The sequence below is a fragment of the Phoxinus phoxinus genome (assembly GCF_949152265.1).
Source record: "Phoxinus phoxinus genome assembly, chromosome: 24".
Classification (NCBI taxonomy): Eukaryota; Metazoa; Chordata; class Actinopteri; order Cypriniformes; family Leuciscidae; genus Phoxinus; species Phoxinus phoxinus.
In genome coordinates, this window is record NC_136899.1 from 9,536,570 (window position 1) to 9,557,000 (window position 20,431).

The following is a 20,431-nucleotide window of genomic DNA, read 5'->3' on the forward strand; positions in this document are numbered from 1 at the left end:
TACATATACGTATATTGTACATAACAATGGTTTGGTATTTTTGTACATTACATTTTACATTGTTTCATGAATCATTTTGTTGAATACTTTACTGTTCATATTTACACAAAAATATGATAATATTAAAAATAATATAAAAAAATATTTTATTTGGCGGACAATATTTCTATAAATAGCCTAAGTTAAAAAATATGCATGCATAATGTATATAGGCTTCCGTATGTTTTTCATTAAAGGGATAAAACGAAAATTCTGTCATCATCTACTCACCCTAGATTTGTTCCAAACCTGAATGGGTTTTTTCTGTTGAACACAAAAGAAGATATTTTAAAGAATGTACAGTTGTTGATAGTCGCCATTGAATTCCATAGTATCCTACTAAGTAAATGGCTACCGTCTGTCGGTTTAACAGAAGAAAGAAACTCATAGAGGGTTGGAACAACTTAGGGTGAATAAATGATAACATAATTTTCATTTTTGGGTGAACTATCCCTTTTAAGAACATGTGGGTGACAATCTACATAGGTGTCTGTAGGGGTCAGTGACGCTCACAATCGCTCTTGTGAGCTGCAGACGAAACGAGACATTGATTCTCTTCCGGGTCAATCTTGTGTGTGGATCGCAGGGTCAAGATAGTCGTGTGATAAAATACGTACATCAACAATCCACCCATTTTTGATTCATCGTACTGATTCTGAAAGCTTCTCAGTCTGTGATGTAATTCACTGTATGACATTTTGTTCCTTTTTTTTCCGCGAGAAACTGGTATTTTGGTGGACGCATCGTCTAGCAGTGTGTGGAAGCCATTTCGCGCGGGGTATGTGAGGCTAATACTGATTACTGTAACATTATTCACTGTCATTTTATTCTATATATGATTTTTATTTTCCAATAATCATATCTTTCTCCTTTCTTTAAAATGTTGCATTAATTATTCCATACTCTAGCATCAGCATTGATCGCATGTAATTTTGTTGTTCAGGCCTTTACTTGTAAATAGCCCATGTCGAGGACTTTCAATTATTAATGTAGTATAATGCGTTACTGTTTCATTTAAGTGCATTTGAAAACTCAATTAATTGAATATAGCATTAAGTGTTGCAGTATTGATAACACGTGTCTTTTGTGGTTTGGAACGGACTTCGTTTGACCCCTTGATAATAAATGTTACCATGGTTTTACTGTAGTAACATTTATTTACTCCAGTTGCTGTGGTATCTTTATGTAAAGTTAAATGTGTATTTGAATGTATAGTTTTAACTTAACAATGGGAAGCCTGAAGGAAAAACGGTAACATGGATCTTAAAAGATTGTTTCCACTTTTTTTTACCTGATTTCCTGGTAAAAAAAATTATATTATTAATAAACTTGATAAAACATATATAGTATATTTATATCTGTTGGAAAAGTGAGGAAGAGTTATGTGATTTTTTTTTTTTATTGAAACTTTTGATTGTAATGTGTTCTGGCTGCTATTTGTTTTTAATACAAATGTCAAAACATTTGCTGTAACCACAAGTAAAACTAATAGTTACCATGCAAAAACGATGGTAAATCTTCATAATGGGCTTGGGCACCTCGGTTGCATAAATCTGGTCTCATGGCTAACAGTTTCTTGTTTTTCAAGGAGACAATGTCACGTCCGCGTTCAAGATCCCCTTTATATTCAAGGTATTTAATCTAAAGTAGATGTTTTGAGTCAGTGTTACACTTTAAATTATTGCATTGCTGAGTATTAACAGCTTCTTGAACCTCTCGAATACCAACAGAATTCCAACCCTTCATGGGAGGAGAGCGGAAGGATTATTTGGTGACCAGATGCATTCATCGGTACAATCTGATGTATGGAGAAACCCTGAATATGTCAACAAGGTAGAAAGTAGCACGCACTGGAACAAAGATTCCTATCAAGGAGAACAACATGTCGACCACTGGGCCAAATTTATTGATGCGATAGAGCATGCCCAAAAAAGAGGGCCTTCACCTATGACCAGATACCACATGCAGGGTGATGAAGAAAGACAGGACCATTCTCCAAGGAGGCTGCCTAGGGAGAGGTTACCATCCCCTGATAACACACGTTTTGGTGTGGAAGAGGAATACAGGATGCCGTCGCCAGGCTGGAACAGGAACCAAGGTGTTGAAAAGGAGCTCAGTTCACAGCACAATCACAGAGAATCGAGGGACAGATCTTATCCAAGATATCAAGAAGGAAGAAGACACATGGAGGATTATGGATATCACAATGAAGATCATGGCAATCAGTATCATGAAAGAGGCTCCTTCCCAGAGAGGTACAAGAATACAATTCTTTCCCCGCTTCATGCGTCTGACGTGGACCAAGAGGAACGAAGAACAGAAGAAAGGATTCAATCACTATCCATGTCATTCAGTGATGGATAAAATTGTTTCTAATTGCACTATATGCCTTTAATTTAACTTTATTACATTTAATATTTGTTACTTTTGTTCATTCAGATTAGTTTCAGTTAAATGTCGTTATTGTCAATTGGAATATATAGATCCAGTTAATTGTATTGTTCACTAAAACGTTGCTAGTAATTAGGTGTTTCTGTAATTTCGTTCTAATCTTGGATAAATGTTACTTGCTTTTTTTTTAATACAGGTCATCAAAGTCAGATTATAGGGAGCACCACCCTTCTTCTAAAGGATTTTCAGATTTGGGTCTCCAGGATGAGTTCGTTGAGCCTCAGAGGGACTTCAGCCCACGTCGTGCACCTGTCATTGTGGAACACGATCATGGAATCACAAAACAAGATTCGAGGAGCCGCGATCCACCGAAAGCAAGTGGCTATCCGAGGAGCAGAGATCCATCTAGGCCAACTGAAACCCAGAGGAACCGGGAACCTCATCGAGATAGAAGAGACCAAGGTCATCATGCACGTACTTTACAAGATAGACACCCCGCACGACCAAATATGAACCCCCGAGAGGAGTCAAGGAAGAACTACTCTTCTTATGCAGGAGAAAGTCAAGGGAGAGAGCGACCAAAACAGATGGATCAATCTAGAATGGAGTCACATTCAAGAGACTCAGAAGGACGGAGGGAAATGAATTTGAGGGATGTGAGTGATATTGATTTGAGGAACCGAGAAAGAGGCTCTGTCCATGAATGGGAGGAAGAGAGACCACAACGGAATCATGGGAGGATAATGGGACAAGAGGAGGTTCGCCAAAAAGCTCCGTATCAGAGGAATCGAAACGCTAATGTTGGTCCTGCGCCTAGAATGGATTTCAGTGAACAGGAGACCCTCAAGATCAAGGTGGACATGAGTCGTCCCGTTGGGCAAACCAGGTATAGTATCATTGTAATACCACATTTGGTTAGAGTCAAAAGTTCATGCCTCTTTTCCTGTCCACTGTCGCCAAACCATGAAGACCTGAAGCACAACAATCTACAGCTTGTGAACAACAAGAAGATTCAAGGAAAGTGTGAGGTTGAATCCAGAAAACCCACTGATGAGCCATTTTGTGTCTATCATCGTGTACATGGGTATTGAAGATCATACCAAGATACGGTTATTTCAGGATGGGCAAATTATCCATTGCTAAAGTCTGACAACCATTGCTCAAGATTACCAGGATATCCCGTACGGTTTTGAACAGCTTTAAAAGGGGAAGGATTTGCATACCTGGATATGTCCACTGAAGTTCAGTGTCACCCCTTGTGAATAAACCATTTTTCTCAAACCATGGAGTATTGGGATGTATTAAGGATTGATCTGACATTTCTGAAGTATTCGTCTTGTGCTGTTGTGTTGGCACACAAATGTACATGTCTCATTTAAACAAATGTTTGGATGTGAAAGCTACCAGCCAATCCTTCAAATGTCAGGAACATTGATGACTTCAAGGGTGTGACATGGCTAATGCATCATAAAATGGGACCGGCAGGAGAAGGACTGCAGAAGTTAAACTACTTGTAATTTTACAAGAAAAAGTTTCAGAAGGTATGTGAAGAAACTACAAATGCTGTATAAAATCCCAGGTTGCACAAGAAGTTGGTGCAAGTTACAGTGTGCTATTCCTTGACATCAATGCCAAAACCCCTGGGTTTGGGTTCTTCTGTCTTACGTCGTTTGTCATCTGGAGAGGGCGTGATTTGAATTGCCTTTCAGTTTCACTCTTCATTTAAAGATGTCACGGGACAGTAAATCCAGCGGAAAAAAACACCTTCCTGCCGCTAATTCCTGCATGTAAATGGTTCATCAAATGTCTGAAATACTAGACTGGAATTACATGGATCCATTTAATTTGCTTAAGAACCTGAGGATAATGTGCTCCGCCAGTTCATCCAGACAAAGGAAAATCAGTCCCCCTATTTTCATCCACTTTTTGGCTTTTCAAGATGATGTCTCCACCAAAATACCAGTGCCCCACAGGGTCTGAGCTCTTCTACTTTCAGAGCTGTGTTGACTTAAGGTAAGTCAGCAACCATACAATCGAATTGAAGTCGTGTAGGTATCCACACGTTTTCCAGATGTCCACAGCGTTCAGACTGTCATTCGCTGCAGATGGTTTTTCTTGTGGAGAAGAAGTATGACCTTATTCGAAAGTAAGAAGATGGGACTGAAGGGACAAATGGCAGTCATTTAATCTGGAACTGGAGCAGAAAATGTCACACCACAATAAGAAAATTCTTGGATGCGTTTGACTTTCGCCAAGTCGATTTGCTTGGACTATGATCTGATAAGTATTTGACGATGTATTTACCATGGGCGAAAACCACATATTCAAACAAATCTGAAGCAGATGGACAAAGTCGCAGATGGACAAAGTCACAGATTTAACTGTCAATAACCTGCATTTGATGAAAATCTCATCCAGCGATTATCCATCCTGCATTTAGTGAGTACTCCGTGTGGATGCAGCAAAGATGCTTGGACTGAAGAAGATACCTAATTTTGATGCTCCTGTTGTATAGACCCTACAGCCTTCTCTTCACGACGAGTTATGAAACCAAAGAAGCAGCATAATCAAAATATTCTACTCAAATGAACAAAGCAACAGGAAAGTTATGGGGCCTATTTGGCAGACTCTCCAAAGTGACTTCCATTGTACAGTTCCTTCAAGACTTGACTGTGTTCCCTGCCAAGCAAACCCATGGACTTGGCATTACTAGATGAACTACAGGAACTCTTTCTGCTTTTTGTTTCAGTATTTGGACACGTTTTTTTCAATAAATGATGAGGACTCCATATGCATGGCTGTGTCATGTGAAGGCATGTATTTTACAGCCATTTGCAAGACTCTTCAATACAGTTTTGCCATTTTTCCCAAATGCGTACCTGTTATTTTGAAGTATTTTTTTGAAAGGAGATGTCAGCGAAGAAACTGAAAGAAACAAAGTGTCATTTGTAAAATCCACAAGAATAACTTTTCACAGATGACAAAGTTTGAAACATCTGCCAACAGACATTTGATTTGATCTGAAAGACCGCGGAGCAGCGAGATTCATCATATCAGATTTGCATACTACAGATGTGCCATATGCCAAGGGAAAGTCCAGGAGCACAGCTGAGCTAGAAGGGTCTGTTATTTTATTCAGCGAGGAGGAGAAGGATCTGTGAAGACCCACTGGAGATCTTCAAAACTCATCTAGAAGTTGCATAAAGTTGAAATCGTCAGTTCAATGCATCCATTGCATTTCTCAAGCTCACAATCAAGATTTTGCTCTACAAGGAAACATACCTTACGAACACATTTGAGATTTGTTGTCTGATCGCCATCGGTCACCGCGTGTTGACAATCTGGGACAAATGAGTTTACTGAAGGACCCTCTGATGAATGGAAATGCACAATGACAGTGAGAGGAGAGGCATGAACTTCGACCTGCCATATTTATTATGTATCGTCAAATTGATTATATGATTGGTAAATTTAGGTTGAGCAGACCAAAATTTTTATCTTGAGCACACGACTCGAATTGAATTAATCTGAATACTGTAAACTCCAGTTTTCAGACCAAAATCGGTACCTTGAATTTTCTAAACTTTTTATGCATTTTGGCTGTTCTTTTACCCGACAACAGCGTTTAGGTGGCCTGAAAATTGTAACTTTTGAAAACGATACCGTTATCGTCTTTGTGTAAACTACAAAAATGCAAATTTGTGAAAACAGGGATGTCATGCGTATTACTGTACATGTTCAGTCTATAGGCACATAGTTATTGTTTTTTCTACAAAGTGTTATCGCCAACTACTGGCCTGGCATGAATTTTACAATGTTTTTAGCCGGATTCGTTTTAGCCAGACCCATGGGGATCTTTTTGACAAAGTTGTCGCCTGTACACAAAAAACGTAAAGAAGAAACTTTTTTTTCCCCATTTTTTTGTACATAGTTGTCATGTAAACACCCTGAGTTTCCAGGTTATAAAGTTGCTTTCCAAAAAAGGAGACCACTTTTAATTTCACTGGAAGCGGTGTTTTAGATTAATCCAAGTAGAGCTGGTGAATTTGTAGATAAAAGGCATTATATGACCAGACCAGTTGTTTTTCATTAAAATAAACATTACCGTGTTTATGGTTAATATGATAGTAATACTGAACTTTTGCACCAGAGTTTTGTACCTGGTTTTATTCCAACAGGAGTAGTAAGCAGTAACTTTTCTAAAACATGTATTTATTTATAAGTATTATAGTCTGATTCATTTGAAAATGTAAAGCTGTAATGGATCCTTATATCTCTGTATGTCATGTGACCTCTTGTTCAGTCATTTAGGATATTCTTCAGATAGGCAGTTATCATTGGACTTAGTCAATGTGGGTCGACAACGCCTTGATTTCCTGCCCATGCTGGAGCATTCTGGGACTTATAGGGAATCAGCAGTGCATTCTGGGACATTTGCCCAAGAGATCATCACCCTTGTGCATCAAGTTAAAGGTCAGGCCAGTGGATTAGCCTGGTAGCATATGATGCATCTTACATAGCACAGAATTGATTTTGGTTAACCGTTTGTTTTGCAGAAAGCTACTTTAGGGGCCAAGGCATCACACTTAATCAACGATTTGCAAATGAACAGTATTATTCACTCCAGGATGAGTTTAAGCAAGAAGAAGAGGAGGATGAGGAGGAAGAGATGGGGAATGTGAGACCAGTCATGAATAGGTACACATGCCAATTATTTAGTTTTTTTTTATTCATTAGTGAAGCTTGCAAAGGTAAGCATCCGTTTTTTCTATTGTTATTTATATTTAAGGTTATAGATTAAATCACCACCTGTTTCTAAATTTTAGTCCATAGCTTGTAACTTGTGCCAAACCTTTTGCGGTACAGAAATTTAAATTATTTCTCTCATTGTAGGCCGCTCGGAATGGCTTCATCGAAAACTCAGATCTTCTGCAACATAGGGGCGGATCCAGTAAGTTGATCTTTTTCAGGTCAATCAAAATCAAATAGAACATTTTATGTATGTTGGTTCAAATGTAGATTCTTTTGCTAGCTTCAGAGGCGACAGCTTGTCCCTGACCCTAGTGACCTCAGATATGACCTGGAACGAAGAAGACAGCAGCGACTGGAGGGTGTGAAGATCACCATTGCTGGGGGAAGCTTGGCTCAAAGGGCTCCTGACAGGTATGGACTGAAAAGTGTTTAATATAGCAGATTAAATATTTGCATGCAACATCTCAACCAATCATGTTTTCTGCATTGAACAAATACAAAATTGTGTGCTTGGCATCCGCGTCTCTCATGATTTGAAATTTTAATGTCTTTCCAAAGTCATGAGAGTGAGCTTCCCTACATGAGTGACGATGCTGAGGAGGCAGAAGAGAACTTGATATGGTCTGAACAAGAACGTGTGCATCCAGGGCAGTGGGTGAGTCTTTGTCTGTTTGTTTTTTTTGTCGATGTGGAGCACATATATTTTTTTTGTAAGTTTGGTTGGTCAAACTATGACGCTTTTTGGTCCTCCAGGATGGTCCTCGTCAAAGAATGCCAAAACCTAGCAGACAAAACTTCAATCCAAGGGGGAATTCCAATCGAATTAGCAGACCACGTGGACGGAGGACTTGAATAGTGGTGAGGAAAGTGTGTGTGTGTGTGTGTGTGTGTGTGTGTGTGTGTGTGTGTGTGTTTTTATACACGCGCATATATATATATTACACTTTTTGTCTGACTTTCAAACAAGAATTTTATCTAGTGTACATTGGCTCTTCATTTTTCTGTTCTCTATATTGTCTTTTCACCTGTAGGTGGCAGTGAGCAAGAAGAAAGTCAGCATTTCAAGTCTGAGGTCACTTGCGCACGACACAATGTTTTTCTGTTATGATATTAGAACCACTAAGACCTTTAAATTCTGAAGCTTCAAATAACTATGTACATGTCAATGATGTTTTTTTTTTATCCATTTTTGATTCACCTACTATTAGTTTGAGACGAGCTGTTGATTTATAGAAACCGCTTGTAAACATTGTTTGTTTTGAGGATTGTAAAGAATAAAATAGGTTATTAAAGATTACATATCACCTTGGAGATGTTTCCCTGCTATAATCCTAAAACATTGATATTCTTTATTGTCAGTGGACTAGAGTTTAGATTTTGATTTATTATGATATTCCATCATTTACAAGGCACACATTTCAATTCATTCAATACAATTCATACAATAGCAAATTTCACAACACTACGCAAATACAGACTTTTTTGTTGTTCCACCAACATGTATGATGCTAAATAGTTTCATGTTCGCTGTATTCTGGTGTGTGAACTCAAAGTAGAAGTTCTTCTGTAAATAAAATAATTTGGTGCCAAAATGTTTTCAAATGAAGCTTTGGGTGTTTTCAGTCCACATTTATTTTACAAAAGAATGCAAAAGCTGCAAAAGATGTAAAACATCTTTACAATGAAATATTTTGTTTATATTGGTATTGTTTAAACCAGTTGTCTCAAACCGGTTCCACGGAGGGCCTAGTGTATGCAGGTTTTCTCTTTTACCTTGAACCAAACTGATTGAGTAGGTCACTAATTGGTTAAGATCTCCCCTCACCTGGTAGTCTAGGTCTTAATTGGGCACTAATTGAAGGGAAAGACCAAAAACCTCCATACACTAGGCCCTCCGTGGAACCGGTTTGAGAACTCTGGTTTAAACCAAAACTATACAGGAAGGGTCAGAATTTGATATTGTAAAACTGCACTTTAATTCTACTGGAATATGTGTCTGGTATAACATCATTTTATACTAGTCCACAAAAGAATCACAGTAGTTATCTCACAGAAAAGGCACTAAAAGTTGTTAAACTTTTTAGACCCTCTTAAAATATCTGTATTAGTTCAGGCATTTCAATGTGATTTTTTCAAGGTTAATGACAGGGCAACGGTTTGAAGGACACCTCCGCATTCTCCTCCAATATAATGTCATATCGACACATTAGTGCCCTGTTGGGGACAAGAGCAACATGATTAAATGCCTGTTTTTGGTCAGCGTGCATCACAATCATATACTAGCGTTCAAAAGATTTTTTTTTAATGAGTGAGTACTTCTATTCTGCAAGGATGCATAAGTTGATAAAAAGTGACAGGAAAGACATTTATAATGTTAGAAAAGATTTCCGTTTCAAATTAACCCTTTTCTTTTGAACTTTCTAAATAATCATCAAGAAATCCCCCAAAAATATATGTATCATAATTTACACAGAAGCAGCACAACTGATTTCAACACTCATAATAGTAAGAAATGTGTCTTTAGCACCAAATTATCAGAATGATTTCTGAAGGATCATGTGACACTGAAGACTAGAGTAATGATGCTGAAAATTCTGCTTTGCCATCACAGGAATAAATAGCTTTTTTAAATATATTAAAATAGTGAATAGTTTTTTTAATTGTAATAATATTTCATAATATCACTATTTTTACTGTATTTTAAATGCACCTATGCTGAGCATAAGATACTTTTGAATGGTAATGTATGAGCAGACACTCCAAATGTTGTGTGGTTATTCACCTGTTTGGATTTTCCAGTGGAGTTATCCGAATTCGGAGCAGCCTTATCTTGTATCGAGGTCCAATCACATTCCCAGTTACAATCCGTAAAGATATTTTCTGAATTGGATATAGATCCTCATCAAACTGGGCCAGTAGTCGAGTGGATGTATACTGCTCAAACCTCAACAGCTTACTGAGCAAAACATACAGAATAAGTATTACAGAATGGCAAGTCAAAGTTTGAAGGAGCTTTATGTGTTAAATAAACTCATTACTTCAGTTCACATACTTATCCATCTGGGCCTCTATTACGTTTTTTCCGTTGTGCAGTCGGAGTATGACCACCCCCCACCGTAGAAACTGGTTCCAGGTTACTAGGTCCACTCTATAGCTTATCTCTGAAATGAGAAATCAGAATATTGTACGAACTGCCTTGGAGGAAACTTCTGCAATGAACCGTTATAGTGCTGATAACTCACTGCTGTAGGGAAGCTCTGCTGTAGTTGAGAAATATGCTCTTGTTTGCCCTAACCTCAAGAGAGTATCCTTCCACGGGCTCATGTCATAACCTGAGGAAGAAGGTGAAATGACAGTCAGTTATGGTCTTCTAATCTGATTTGCTGAGTGAGTTTCCAAGAGTGTTGGTAGTCCAACAGCACAGTGATGTATAGTGCATTAGCAGGTATTTGTGATTTTGTTTGATTTATGAGATGAGGCCGAAACCAGCACAACCAGTGCAAGTAGACTTTGAATAGTTCGTTTTACTTACTATTTTATTTATCCGTTATATTGAAGAGACCTTTTTGAAGGATATCGGTTTACATAAGGCTGTTTTAAGTAGCCTACTTGAGCTTAACCTTTTAATGTTGTTATATGTCTATGTGGTGTTTCTTTATATGGTTTAAGACAAACCATGTGCAAATTCATAAGTCAAAACCATTGCTGAGTATTTTCTCCCTTAAACTGCAGTGAAAAACTTTCAAAAACGCGGTTTGAAATTACAAACTACCTTGTAACCAATCACGACAAAGTGCCGGCGGGCTTTAGCATATCATCATTAAGCAGGGGAGACTCGAGAAGCCAGGTTATCCCAGTATATTTTTCTTTTGATATGAAAAAAAACGGGTACATTTAGCAATATAGCGGGTGAATGTATGATGTATATTACGATGTTATTATGAACTATATGCATTTCTCCACTGACGGTTTTAGACGGCTGCTGTTTGACTTCGAGGTGGCGAACGGGAACATTATGAGCTGTGTAACATTAGCAACACATTATTAGCTGTTTGATAACACAGTCAAGCCAAAAGGCTAATCATATTATTACTGTTAGCCTATGTGTCCAATGTGTTAGAGAGCGCTACATAAAACGCATTACCATTCTGATACATCGACTTGTAGATGACCCTGAATGAGTAGTGGAGGCGGGGCTCGTTTGCATATTCATTAATTTGCGTATAGTATACTAAATGAAGTTGGAAAATGTTTTTTGTTGGCAGAACAAAAAAAAGTAACTGGAAATGTGTCTAAAATATAAATTACCATATATAAATTTATTGACCTGTTGTATAAAATCAAAATCACACTTGAAATCTTTACTCAGTAGCCTATTCGTATTTGTATTTTATATGGTTATTAATAGATATACTGTTTTTACCCAGAACAGGACAGGTCGCAGGCTTAAAGGTCTCACACTGCAAACACTGGCCACTGAGGAAGTCGCTGTACGAGGAACACGGGTATGCCGTAAGGTTACAGGTGTGATTCAGAGCACACAGGTACAGGAAAACAGACCTCTGGTGATCACACACAAAATAAGATTTCCCTGTGGAGAACAGAAGGAGTGAGATTAGAGCTCAGCCCTGTTAGCAAAACCTTATAATGAACTCAATCCCATTGGGAGGATTGCATCATTTGATTATGACAGAATCTTAATTACACAGCCAACATTTAGCATTTTTGAAGAGCATTCATTAATTATTTGGATCTCAAACCTGACTTCTCCCAAATGTTAATCTTAACATACTGACCTGAGAAGATGGTTTTAGGACATCCAGGCTGATCTAATCCTCCATTGGCATAGAAATCAATATGGCCATGGGTTCCTCTAAGGCCAAAGGCTGCCACAGGAAACAGTGTTTGAGCGTGGGATTGTTAGGCTATGTTTGGAATAGCACACTAGTTCTATTTTAGTATTTTTAATCTAGAGCATACTGTGCACAATGTGGACATTTTCTGTATGCATGGAACAACTGTTTGACCGTGAAGTTTACAACAAATATTCAATGCAATGCATTGATCTGACCTTTCATTTCTAATGTGACAAATGACCCCAAATTTAACAAGAACAAAAAAGTTTTCTTGTCTAATTTGATTTATTATTATTTTAAAAGAATAATAAATAATAATAGTGACTGGATCACACTCACTTAGTTAAATGCAACATAGTTAAAATTATGTGACAACAAAATAGAATACAACTTTTTGAAAAAAAATACTACAAAACAAAGAAACATTGTAGCATTTATTATATTGCAAAGTATTAGTTTTCCATTCTGAACAATAGATAATATATACAAATAATAGATTTTTTTTATTCTTTGGTATCATTAGCCACAAATGTATTATACTTACAATTCATATCTGTGTGCAGCACATCTACAAACTGGGCATCAGTTGGATCAAGGCGGTCCTCAGGGGGAACGCCGGCAAACATTGGCCCTGCTGGGTCTAGACCTAGAGTTGACCAGGTAAAACATTTAGTAAACAAAACTTATTAGACAAGATTAACTAACTGAAGATGTTACAACCGGTTTTGTTCCATTGGCTCATAGTCTCACCTGTGATTCTGCCCACTCGTCCTCCCAGCATCGCGCCAATGAACCCGGCAACGTGTGCACCCAGGCTGACGCCAATCAGGTGGATGGAGTCCAGAGATGCTCCCTCTTTCTGATTGGAACACAATATTTTTATTTTCGTCACATTCAATAATTTGGCAGACATTACTGACCAAAGCAATGTCAGACAACTGACCCTACCTCCATGCTTTCTATCAAGCCTGTGATGTTCATAGCTGTACCCCGTGTGTTGGCTACAGCCGTGAAGTAGTTGAGGTTGCACGCCCCTCGGTTCCAGTCCACTACCAGGATGTTCATGTCCTTCTGTGCTGCTAATAAGTGCACAATGTGGTTGATCCAGATAGGCGGTGCCCCTGTGGGTCGGTACCCGTGTATGACAAAGGTAGTGGGTCTGGTTACATCAAACAGGGGTTCTTGAGTGAAGTTGTGGCGGGGAAGCTCCTGGCCGCACTCGAGGTTTGCGCGAGTGTAGAGCAGCAGCCGCACATCCAGATTGGTCCCTATGAAAGGCTCATGGAAATCCAGATCGGTGAAGTTGTCACACTCACTGTCCTCACCTAACGACAAAAGACACTGGCTTACTGGTCTGCGTTTGTTATACCTTTTTGTTTCCAGCTAATTTTGTGTTTGGGCTGACAGCACAGCATTGCTGACTAAAACTATTAAAACATTTTGAAATGGAAATATAAATATTACATTAAAAACCTAACTTAAACGAATGTTGCTTTGACAGCTGAAATAAAAATTACTAAAAGCTAGGAATATTAAGAAAAAACTAAAAAATAATTACAAAAGTGCATTGGAAAATTACTGAAACTTAAACTAAACTGAAAATTAAAAGTTACAAATAATAAATGTTATAATAGTATAGTAATAATACTACTAAAACAACACTCCAGCACAGACAGAGGATCATACGTGGCATGTATTATAAAGAAATATTGTAACACATTTCAAGCTAAATATGAAAGAATCTTGTTAGGTTTCAAATTATACAACAATATATTTTCTTTTAAATAAAGACAAAGTATTTGGATACTTCATATTAAGCCTCAGTCACACTAGACAGCAATTCAATTTGCCAAGACAACTTTTAAGGGGTATTTGTTGTCTGTTTAGAAATTACAGCAAATCATTTTGCATCTTATTTACAAATATGTTAAATAATGTATTTTAAATTAGTACATATCACACAATATTACCAAAGCCAAAATTTTCAAATTTAACATTTTCCTTCCTTTGTGTTCATTTAGCCATCGGTTAGCAAGCTAAAAGCTTAGCTCGCTAGCTTAGCATAGTGCTAGTTGGCTGTTTTGATTAGCTATAAAAAAAATATACATCCATAACATGCTGTTTTTGATCAGACATTGAGGAGGTTTTTAGGATGTAAAAGTCAAAAATGGTCCAGATAAATTAAGTACATTCTGAGAATAATGTAGCATCCTTTGTTTGCATATGCCATTTGTTTTAATATTCTGTTAACTATTGCATTGAAATTCATCCATGATTCCTTTTGTTTCATCATAAAATCTTAGTTGATCATTTAAACATATTCCCAGTCCCAGCTCCTCTGAAAACTGTATAATAATTAATTTTGTTCTGTACATTTAGAATATTCACAAAAGTCAGTCATCACTGTTCTTTCCCTCTCTTGTTCTTTCCCGAAATTGACTCAGACTGATCCTCAAGTGAAGTAAGCCTGGATTTTAGCGACCCACTTTCTGTTCAATCTTTCTGTGCGCCCGTCCTCTCCACTAAACATCAAAGTTTAATGCTTCCATTTTTTTCGTCAATCTGCACTACATCCTTTTGGTCATCCTGTAGATAATATGATGTGTCACTGTCCACCACATACGGCATGTAACCTTTCACGTTTTCCAGGTCATCTGTGCTCTAATTAGCCTGCAAGTAAGTCACAATTGGATCATGCTTCTATAAAAAAAGCAGATCATCCCACCTCTCCTTCCACATGTTTCTCTGCCCCCTCCCCTTCCCCCAATAGAAAGATCTGAGATTATTACAGGTGTCAGTCACATGAGTTGATGGGGGTTTGTTGTATTTAGCCCTCTTTCACACTGATCTGCTATTTCTGCCATCTAGAGTTGATGGCTACACGTCACTGAAATAACATTGGTCACACAGTTGAATAAAAGAAGACTCACAAAATGTTAAATCAATGAAAAACATCCCAGGTTAAATATGTCTCAACTAAATTTTTACTTTCGCAAAACTAATTTTCCAAGTTCCCAATCAAAGATCCAATCAAAGGATCAAATGTTTAACCAAATTAAATTGGTGTAATCTAGAGTCCTGTCCTGTCTCTTACCTTTACAAAGCATAAAGATGCTCATTAAAGTCAGGAAACTCCGCATTGACATCTTTACCACACGATGCGAGAGAGGTAGACTCAGGGAACCTCAAGAAGACTAAGAAACAACATTAGAGAATGTGTAGTAAAGAAAAGAGCCATGGAGGAGGAGGGGTTGTGGGTGGGACGAAGGAGATTGGACGAAATCACACATGCTCACCCTGTGGTTAGTGTCACAATGTGGTTAAGTCAGCAGGCCAGCTTAGGACTTCCAGAAGTTTACAGAAAAGAAACATTTAGTGATGACCAAACAACCTTACAGGGATAGAACCTTACAAGTTCTTTCTTTTCTTTCTTAGAATAACAGAAGATATTTTGAACAACGCCTAAAGGTCTGTTCACACCAAAAACGATAACTATAAAGATAACTACTGGAATATTTTAAGTTTGTTTATTCAAAACATTATCAAATTATATTGTTTCACTGTGCCGTTATCGTTATAGCTGTGGTGTGAACTGCTATTCTTTAATATTGGTAACAATTTATAGAACTACATCTTTATCGTTTTATCTTTATAGTTATCGTCCTTGGTGTGAACGGGCCTTTAGTGTCGTTTTTTTGTTTTTGTTTTGTCAATACAATGAAAATCAATAAGGTCCAGTGTTTTTTGAACCTCCATGTTCTTCAAAATATCTTCTCTTGTGTTCCACAGAAGAAAGTCATATAGGTTCGAAATGACTTGAGGGTGAGTAAAAGATGACAACATTTTAACTTGTGGGTGAACTATCCTTTCAAATCTTTTTGACACCTCCAGTTTGCCCTCCAGTTGTTTTGTTCTGCATCAAAGGTCACAATTAGAGGAGTGGTTCTCATTCCAAACTCTAGTAAAAGGGCCACATCAGCACAGATATTCATAGTACAAGCTGTGGTTTCCCAAAATATACCCTGTCAGCAAATACACACATGTAATTTTCATATCGTACCCATAGTTGAGCATCGAGGGCATATAGTTGTAATAGTCTCCGTAGAGAAGCAATGATCCAGGGCACATGTACAGTTCCTCTGCTTCCCTGCTGAGTGCCTTAAAACCTTGTTTCCTCCAAAATGATGTCATGCATGAAATTAGAAATGAGAGCATTATGACAGTGTGTCTTTGGGGTTCAGGGTCAGAACAGAAGCTGTTTTTGTCGATGCGAGGTTGAAACAGATTAGATGGCAGATTACAGTAACTCTACTAAACTGTCCAGCCATTCCTGCATCACATCCAGTCAATCCTATTATGGTGCTCACTGATCAGGGCTCATTGTACCCATTTTTTCGGACAGATTAACTATAAGTCTTCTCTCATGACAGCGTTAAGAGTTTAAAGAGTCATACTGTCATGTATCTACAAACATGGTTCTTGAATGTTCACTGTTTATGCGTGTACTTATGTCTAAGATTAACAGGCTATGAGCATACCCAATGAGATTTACATCTTAAAAGATTACTTTAATACATATAAAATAATCCAAGAAGCGATCAGAGTATAATAGAAGAACTTAGTTAATATTTGATAGATTTAATAATGTAATACAAAAGAACATTTTGAACAATTAAATTTGTATTAAACATGTTTTTCATCAGAGAGTGTAAGACACTTTAAATATTTGATGCACAGTTCAAATCTTCAACAATATAAACAATATTGTTTGCCTGTAAAGCAATGAGTGCATTAAGAGATGGCTAATGTCTGTACAGAGAGATATTTGAACATATTTATTGATATAATCCTCATATGTGGTCATTTTCTCAAGAAACTAGAGATGAGGTCTATAGGAAGAGGAAAGACAATAGTTGAGTTCCTCTCCGTGGCGATCTCAGTCAGTGTCTGCATATAGCGCAGCTGAAGTGCCGCCGGAGACTCTGACATCACGTCCGCCGCCTCCTTCAGAGCACGCGAGGCTTTCATTTCTCCGTCTGCTGCGATCACCTGTATACAACACACTTAAATATGATCATTTTACAAAGGCAACACTTTAGCCGACAACCTCTTTCTTCATATAAGCACAATCCCAATTCACATTCTAGGCTCTGGCACACACCTTTAATTACTCGGAATTTTCCATTGAGCAAATGCAGTTTGTTTTTCCACTGCGCTTGTGCCATAGTGTGAGGACATAGGCTCAGGTTTCCAGTCAACAATATGACATTATAATAGTGTTCACTGAAAGGCAAACACTAGTGTATGGATGGGTGGTTAAATTAATGAAAAACAATGAATAAACAATCTTTGAAAGTTTTCCTTCATGTATGTCATTGATTTGCTAGGCTATTTAAAATGCTGGATGAAATTACAGGTACGCATATGTTTCCTTTGGCACTTCATATTAAGTTATAGTTCAATTCAATGATGTAGGTATTATACTGTGTATAAACATCTTGCAGATTCTGTGAGCGGTCAGTCATGACAGATAGCAATAAAATCAGGCTAATGTCTTGACCTGCTAGTGCTCTGCTGGTCAGCTGGTCTTGTTTTGGAAATTGATTTGGTTAAGGAGGTTACAGTTTATCTACACCCCTGACCGAGCGAGTGTGAGGGGCTGCAGGTGTTCGTCCACACATCCAATCAGAGAAAACCGTGTTTCCCCAGACAGACTGAACACAAAGCTGCAAAGCTGATAAGACTAAACTTGGCAGGCTCAGCAGAACAGACAGCATAGCATGTGTTTTTTTGTGTGAAGCATGTAAGAGTCTTTCAGTGCTCAGACACCAACCTTGGCCCGGGCATCTCTGGTGGCCTCTGCTTCAGCTGCCATGGCTCTCTGCAAAGAGGTGGGCAGTTTGACGTCTTTAAGCTCGACCCGTTCCACTATGATACCCCAGTTCTTGGATGCAGCATACAGTACAGCCTGTCAGGCAATGAAAAGATGAACAATTTATATTTAAGGCATTTATATGCTCCTATCCAGAAGAAAATGTTGACTGGAGGAAATACCCTTAAGGTTCCAAGGTGCCCTAGAAGAACCACTTTGGCTCCCCCCAAAAAACTTTCAGTTACCAGTTCTTAAAAGAACACACTGTAAAAATAAAGAATTGAGCTAACTTAAAAGATCTGGAGCGAATTAGTTGAGTTAAATGAAAAAGTTTTGTGCAGTTGTCTTACTTTTTCAAGTTTTCTCAACTTTTTTTTACAGTGTATTTTTTCTTAGCGTGAAGAACATTTTTATAATCTAAAGAACCCATACTTCCTTTATTAAGAATGGAAAGTTTCCATGGATGTTAAAGGTTCTTCATGGAACCATCAATGCCAATAAAGAACCTTTATTTGTAAGAGTGACCTACAACAGGGCTACAACTTAAGATTCAGAGGTGTTTACAAGGGTTATCTCACCTCCATCTGTTCTGACATCTCCTCACGGTCTTTTAAGATGTCTGCCAAGCTCTTAGTTCCCAGCATGTTTCGTAAGGTAGTCTGTGCAATCATCTGCGTGGCTCGATTAGCATTCTCCACTTTGGTAATGGAGACAGTGGGGTTAAAGATACGATAGTAGACCACCGCATCCACCATGATAGTCACAGAGTCTTTGGTCAGCACCTGAGGAGAAATGTCGACAATGTAATGCATGTTACATATACTGATTTTTAAAAAGTTGCTGCCTTAAATTTTTACATACAATCAACTTGGATGTTTAAGTCATTTTAACTTAAATTAAATTAAACTGACTTTTAAAATCTTGATTCTGAGTTGAATCTTGTGAAAATTGATAGTTGAAAAAGTTGAAAATTGCTTAAATTATTTTGAAGAGTTAAAGCAGTGTAAAAACATATGTGGTCATAACTTATTGATAATATACTTTTTTAGTGTAACAACAACACAATAAAACTCTTCAATAAAGATTATATTAAACACATAACCTTAAATATTGAATAAAATGTTAGCTATTTAGATGCTAGCAAAATAACTAACAACATTTAAACATTTTTGATTCAAATGAATCACTCACCTCTTGAGGAGGGATTTCAAAAGACACTGTCCTCAAGTCAACCTTCCGAAATGTATCCACACATGGAATAATCCAGAACAAACCTTCAAAAACAATCAAGATGAAGTACTGCTTGTTGCAATGGCACTATGTTTAACAAATTATTCATCATTTTAATATTGGCTAATTACTAACCAGGTCCTTTAGCACCGCCAATAAGTCGTCCCAAGCGAAAAATAACTGCTCTTTCATATTCCTGGACAATCTTTTAATAAGATGAAATGCAGATATAGCAATTGAATTGATTGTGTGATTAATTACAATATCTTAATGTTTATGTCAGATTTTATTCTTTGATAATAGTAAACTATAATGTGTTTTTTTTAAAGTAGGTTTTAAGTAATTATCTTACCTTCATACAAAACCAAACAGAGACAGGAAAAGTAAGAAAGACAATTAGGAAGGAAAAGAAAGAAAGGAGGTATCCGCAGAATCCAGAGTTCCCGGATTGGTCACCATCTGATTAAACCCAAGGTAAACAATTAGTCTCTCAACTACATTAAAATTATCTGATTAAATATATAATTAAAAAGAAGAAGAAGAAGAAGAAGAAGAAACTCAGCAAACCTGACTGGACAATCTCTTCATTTGCTAGAGGTTCAATTTTGTTACAGGACATCTCACTTGGAGAAGACAGCATAGACATGGTCAGCAGTTTTTGTTTTCTGTAGGACTGTTGAAATGTACTTTGAGTGAGATATTTAAGTTGAATTAAATAAGCTCTCTTTTTCCATTACCGCCCATTTTCACACACAACACAACATGGAACTTTGCATGGCATGTTGCTAAGCAACAAAACTGAGCTCATGTTAAACCTGAAAGTCAATTACTCGTTTGCTCATTTTTCCATCCTTGAGGCCTTATCAAATATCATCATATATTTTCTTTTTGTTTACACATGCAATGAACAAATGTTTTGTTTTTCTTCTTCTTCAAATGCGAGTATTTGAATACAATATAAGGCCTAAATTAAGTAATCTTTTATCTCTCTCTGTCTTTATTATAATATCTTAGCTAATACAATTCAATATGATTTTCTAATTCAATGGTTTTCTAAATTCTTAATGTTTTCTTTTTTTCTTTTGAATATGAGTAAAGACCTGCTGTGACAAGGACTGAAAAATAATACCCTGGTGTTCCGTACTTGGCCAATAGAACCTTTTACAAAAAAAATGGTTCTATGTAACCCTGGAGAGCAAAGAACCTTTTTTATTAAAATGGTTCTATAATTCATGTTTTATGACTGAAGTGTAAACAAAACATTACACAATATTTATAGGCCTACACAACA

The 20,431-nt window shown here is 37.3% G+C and overlaps 3 protein-coding genes across 3 annotated transcripts; 1 reads left to right on the forward strand and 2 right to left on the reverse strand.

Annotated features, from left to right (window-relative positions):
• Positions 1 to 524: 524 nt before the first annotated feature.
• LOC306993078 (uncharacterized protein) lies at positions 525 to 8,786 on the forward strand. Its single transcript, XM_079602560.1, has 11 exons — positions 525 to 817; positions 1,628 to 1,671; positions 1,770 to 2,294; positions 2,627 to 3,316; positions 6,734 to 6,903; positions 6,987 to 7,128; positions 7,324 to 7,381; positions 7,463 to 7,593; positions 7,741 to 7,837; positions 7,936 to 8,040; positions 8,214 to 8,786. Exons 2-10 carry the CDS (start codon positions 1,634 to 1,636, stop codon positions 8,032 to 8,034), a joined length of 1,950 nt encoding a protein of 649 aa, XP_079458686.1. The 5' UTR covers positions 525 to 817; positions 1,628 to 1,633; the 3' UTR covers positions 8,035 to 8,040; positions 8,214 to 8,786.
• On the reverse strand, positions 8,568 to 15,277 carry lipib (lipase, member Ib). The gene is made up of 11 exons (XM_079602564.1): positions 15,133 to 15,277; positions 12,987 to 13,363; positions 12,789 to 12,897; positions 12,583 to 12,684; positions 11,979 to 12,068; positions 11,606 to 11,773; positions 10,425 to 10,514; positions 10,235 to 10,343; positions 9,965 to 10,138; positions 9,110 to 9,396; positions 8,568 to 8,928 (listed from the first exon to the last, which is right to left on the reverse strand). Exons 1-10 carry the CDS (start codon positions 15,182 to 15,184, stop codon positions 9,321 to 9,323), a joined length of 1,347 nt encoding a protein of 448 aa, XP_079458690.1. The 5' UTR covers positions 15,185 to 15,277; the 3' UTR covers positions 8,568 to 8,928; positions 9,110 to 9,320.
• Positions 15,278 to 16,588: 1,311 nt separating this feature from the next.
• LOC306993087 (stomatin) lies at positions 16,589 to 19,809 on the reverse strand. Its single transcript, XM_079602571.1, has 7 exons — positions 19,708 to 19,809; positions 19,493 to 19,599; positions 19,276 to 19,345; positions 19,102 to 19,184; positions 18,489 to 18,692; positions 17,872 to 18,006; positions 16,589 to 17,087 (listed from the first exon to the last, which is right to left on the reverse strand). Exons 1-7 carry the CDS (start codon positions 19,784 to 19,786, stop codon positions 16,899 to 16,901), a joined length of 867 nt encoding a protein of 288 aa, XP_079458697.1. The 5' UTR covers positions 19,787 to 19,809; the 3' UTR covers positions 16,589 to 16,898.
• Between the last annotated feature and the right edge of the window lie 622 nt (positions 19,810 to 20,431).

Bases quoted from the DNA above. Each gene is read 5' to 3' on its own strand.
- LOC306993078 (XM_079602560.1), top strand. From the start codon at position 1,634: ATGTCACGTCCGCGTTCAAGATCCCCTTTATATTCAAG. The intron at 3,317-6,733 runs GTATAGTATCAT...CCTCTTGTTCAG, and splicing joins CGTCCCGTTGGGCAAACCAG to TCATTTAGGATATTCTTCAG. The intron at 7,594-7,740 runs GTATGGACTGAA...GTCTTTCCAAAG, and splicing joins GCTCAAAGGGCTCCTGACAG to TCATGAGAGTGAGCTTCCCT.
- lipib (XM_079602564.1), bottom strand. From the start codon at position 15,184: ATGTCAATGCGGAGTTTCCTGACTTTAATGAGCATCTTTATGCTTTGT. The intron at 12,898-12,986 runs GTAGGGTCAGTT...TGTTCCAATCAG, and splicing joins GCTTGATAGAAAGCATGGAG to AAAGAGGGAGCATCTCTGGA. The intron at 10,515-11,605 runs GTAAAAACAGTA...CTTCTTCCTCAG, and splicing joins TGCGACCTGTCCTGTTCTGG to GTTATGACATGAGCCCGTGG.
- LOC306993087 (XM_079602571.1), bottom strand. From the start codon at position 19,786: ATGTCTATGCTGTCTTCTCCAAGTGAGATGTCCTGTAACAAAATTGAA. The intron at 19,185-19,275 runs GTTAGTAATTAG...TTGTTTTTGAAG, and splicing joins TGGCGGTGCTAAAGGACCTG to GTTTGTTCTGGATTATTCCA. The intron at 18,007-18,488 runs GTGAGATAACCC...ATTGCCTGACAG, and splicing joins AGATGTCAGAACAGATGGAG to GCTGTACTGTATGCTGCATC.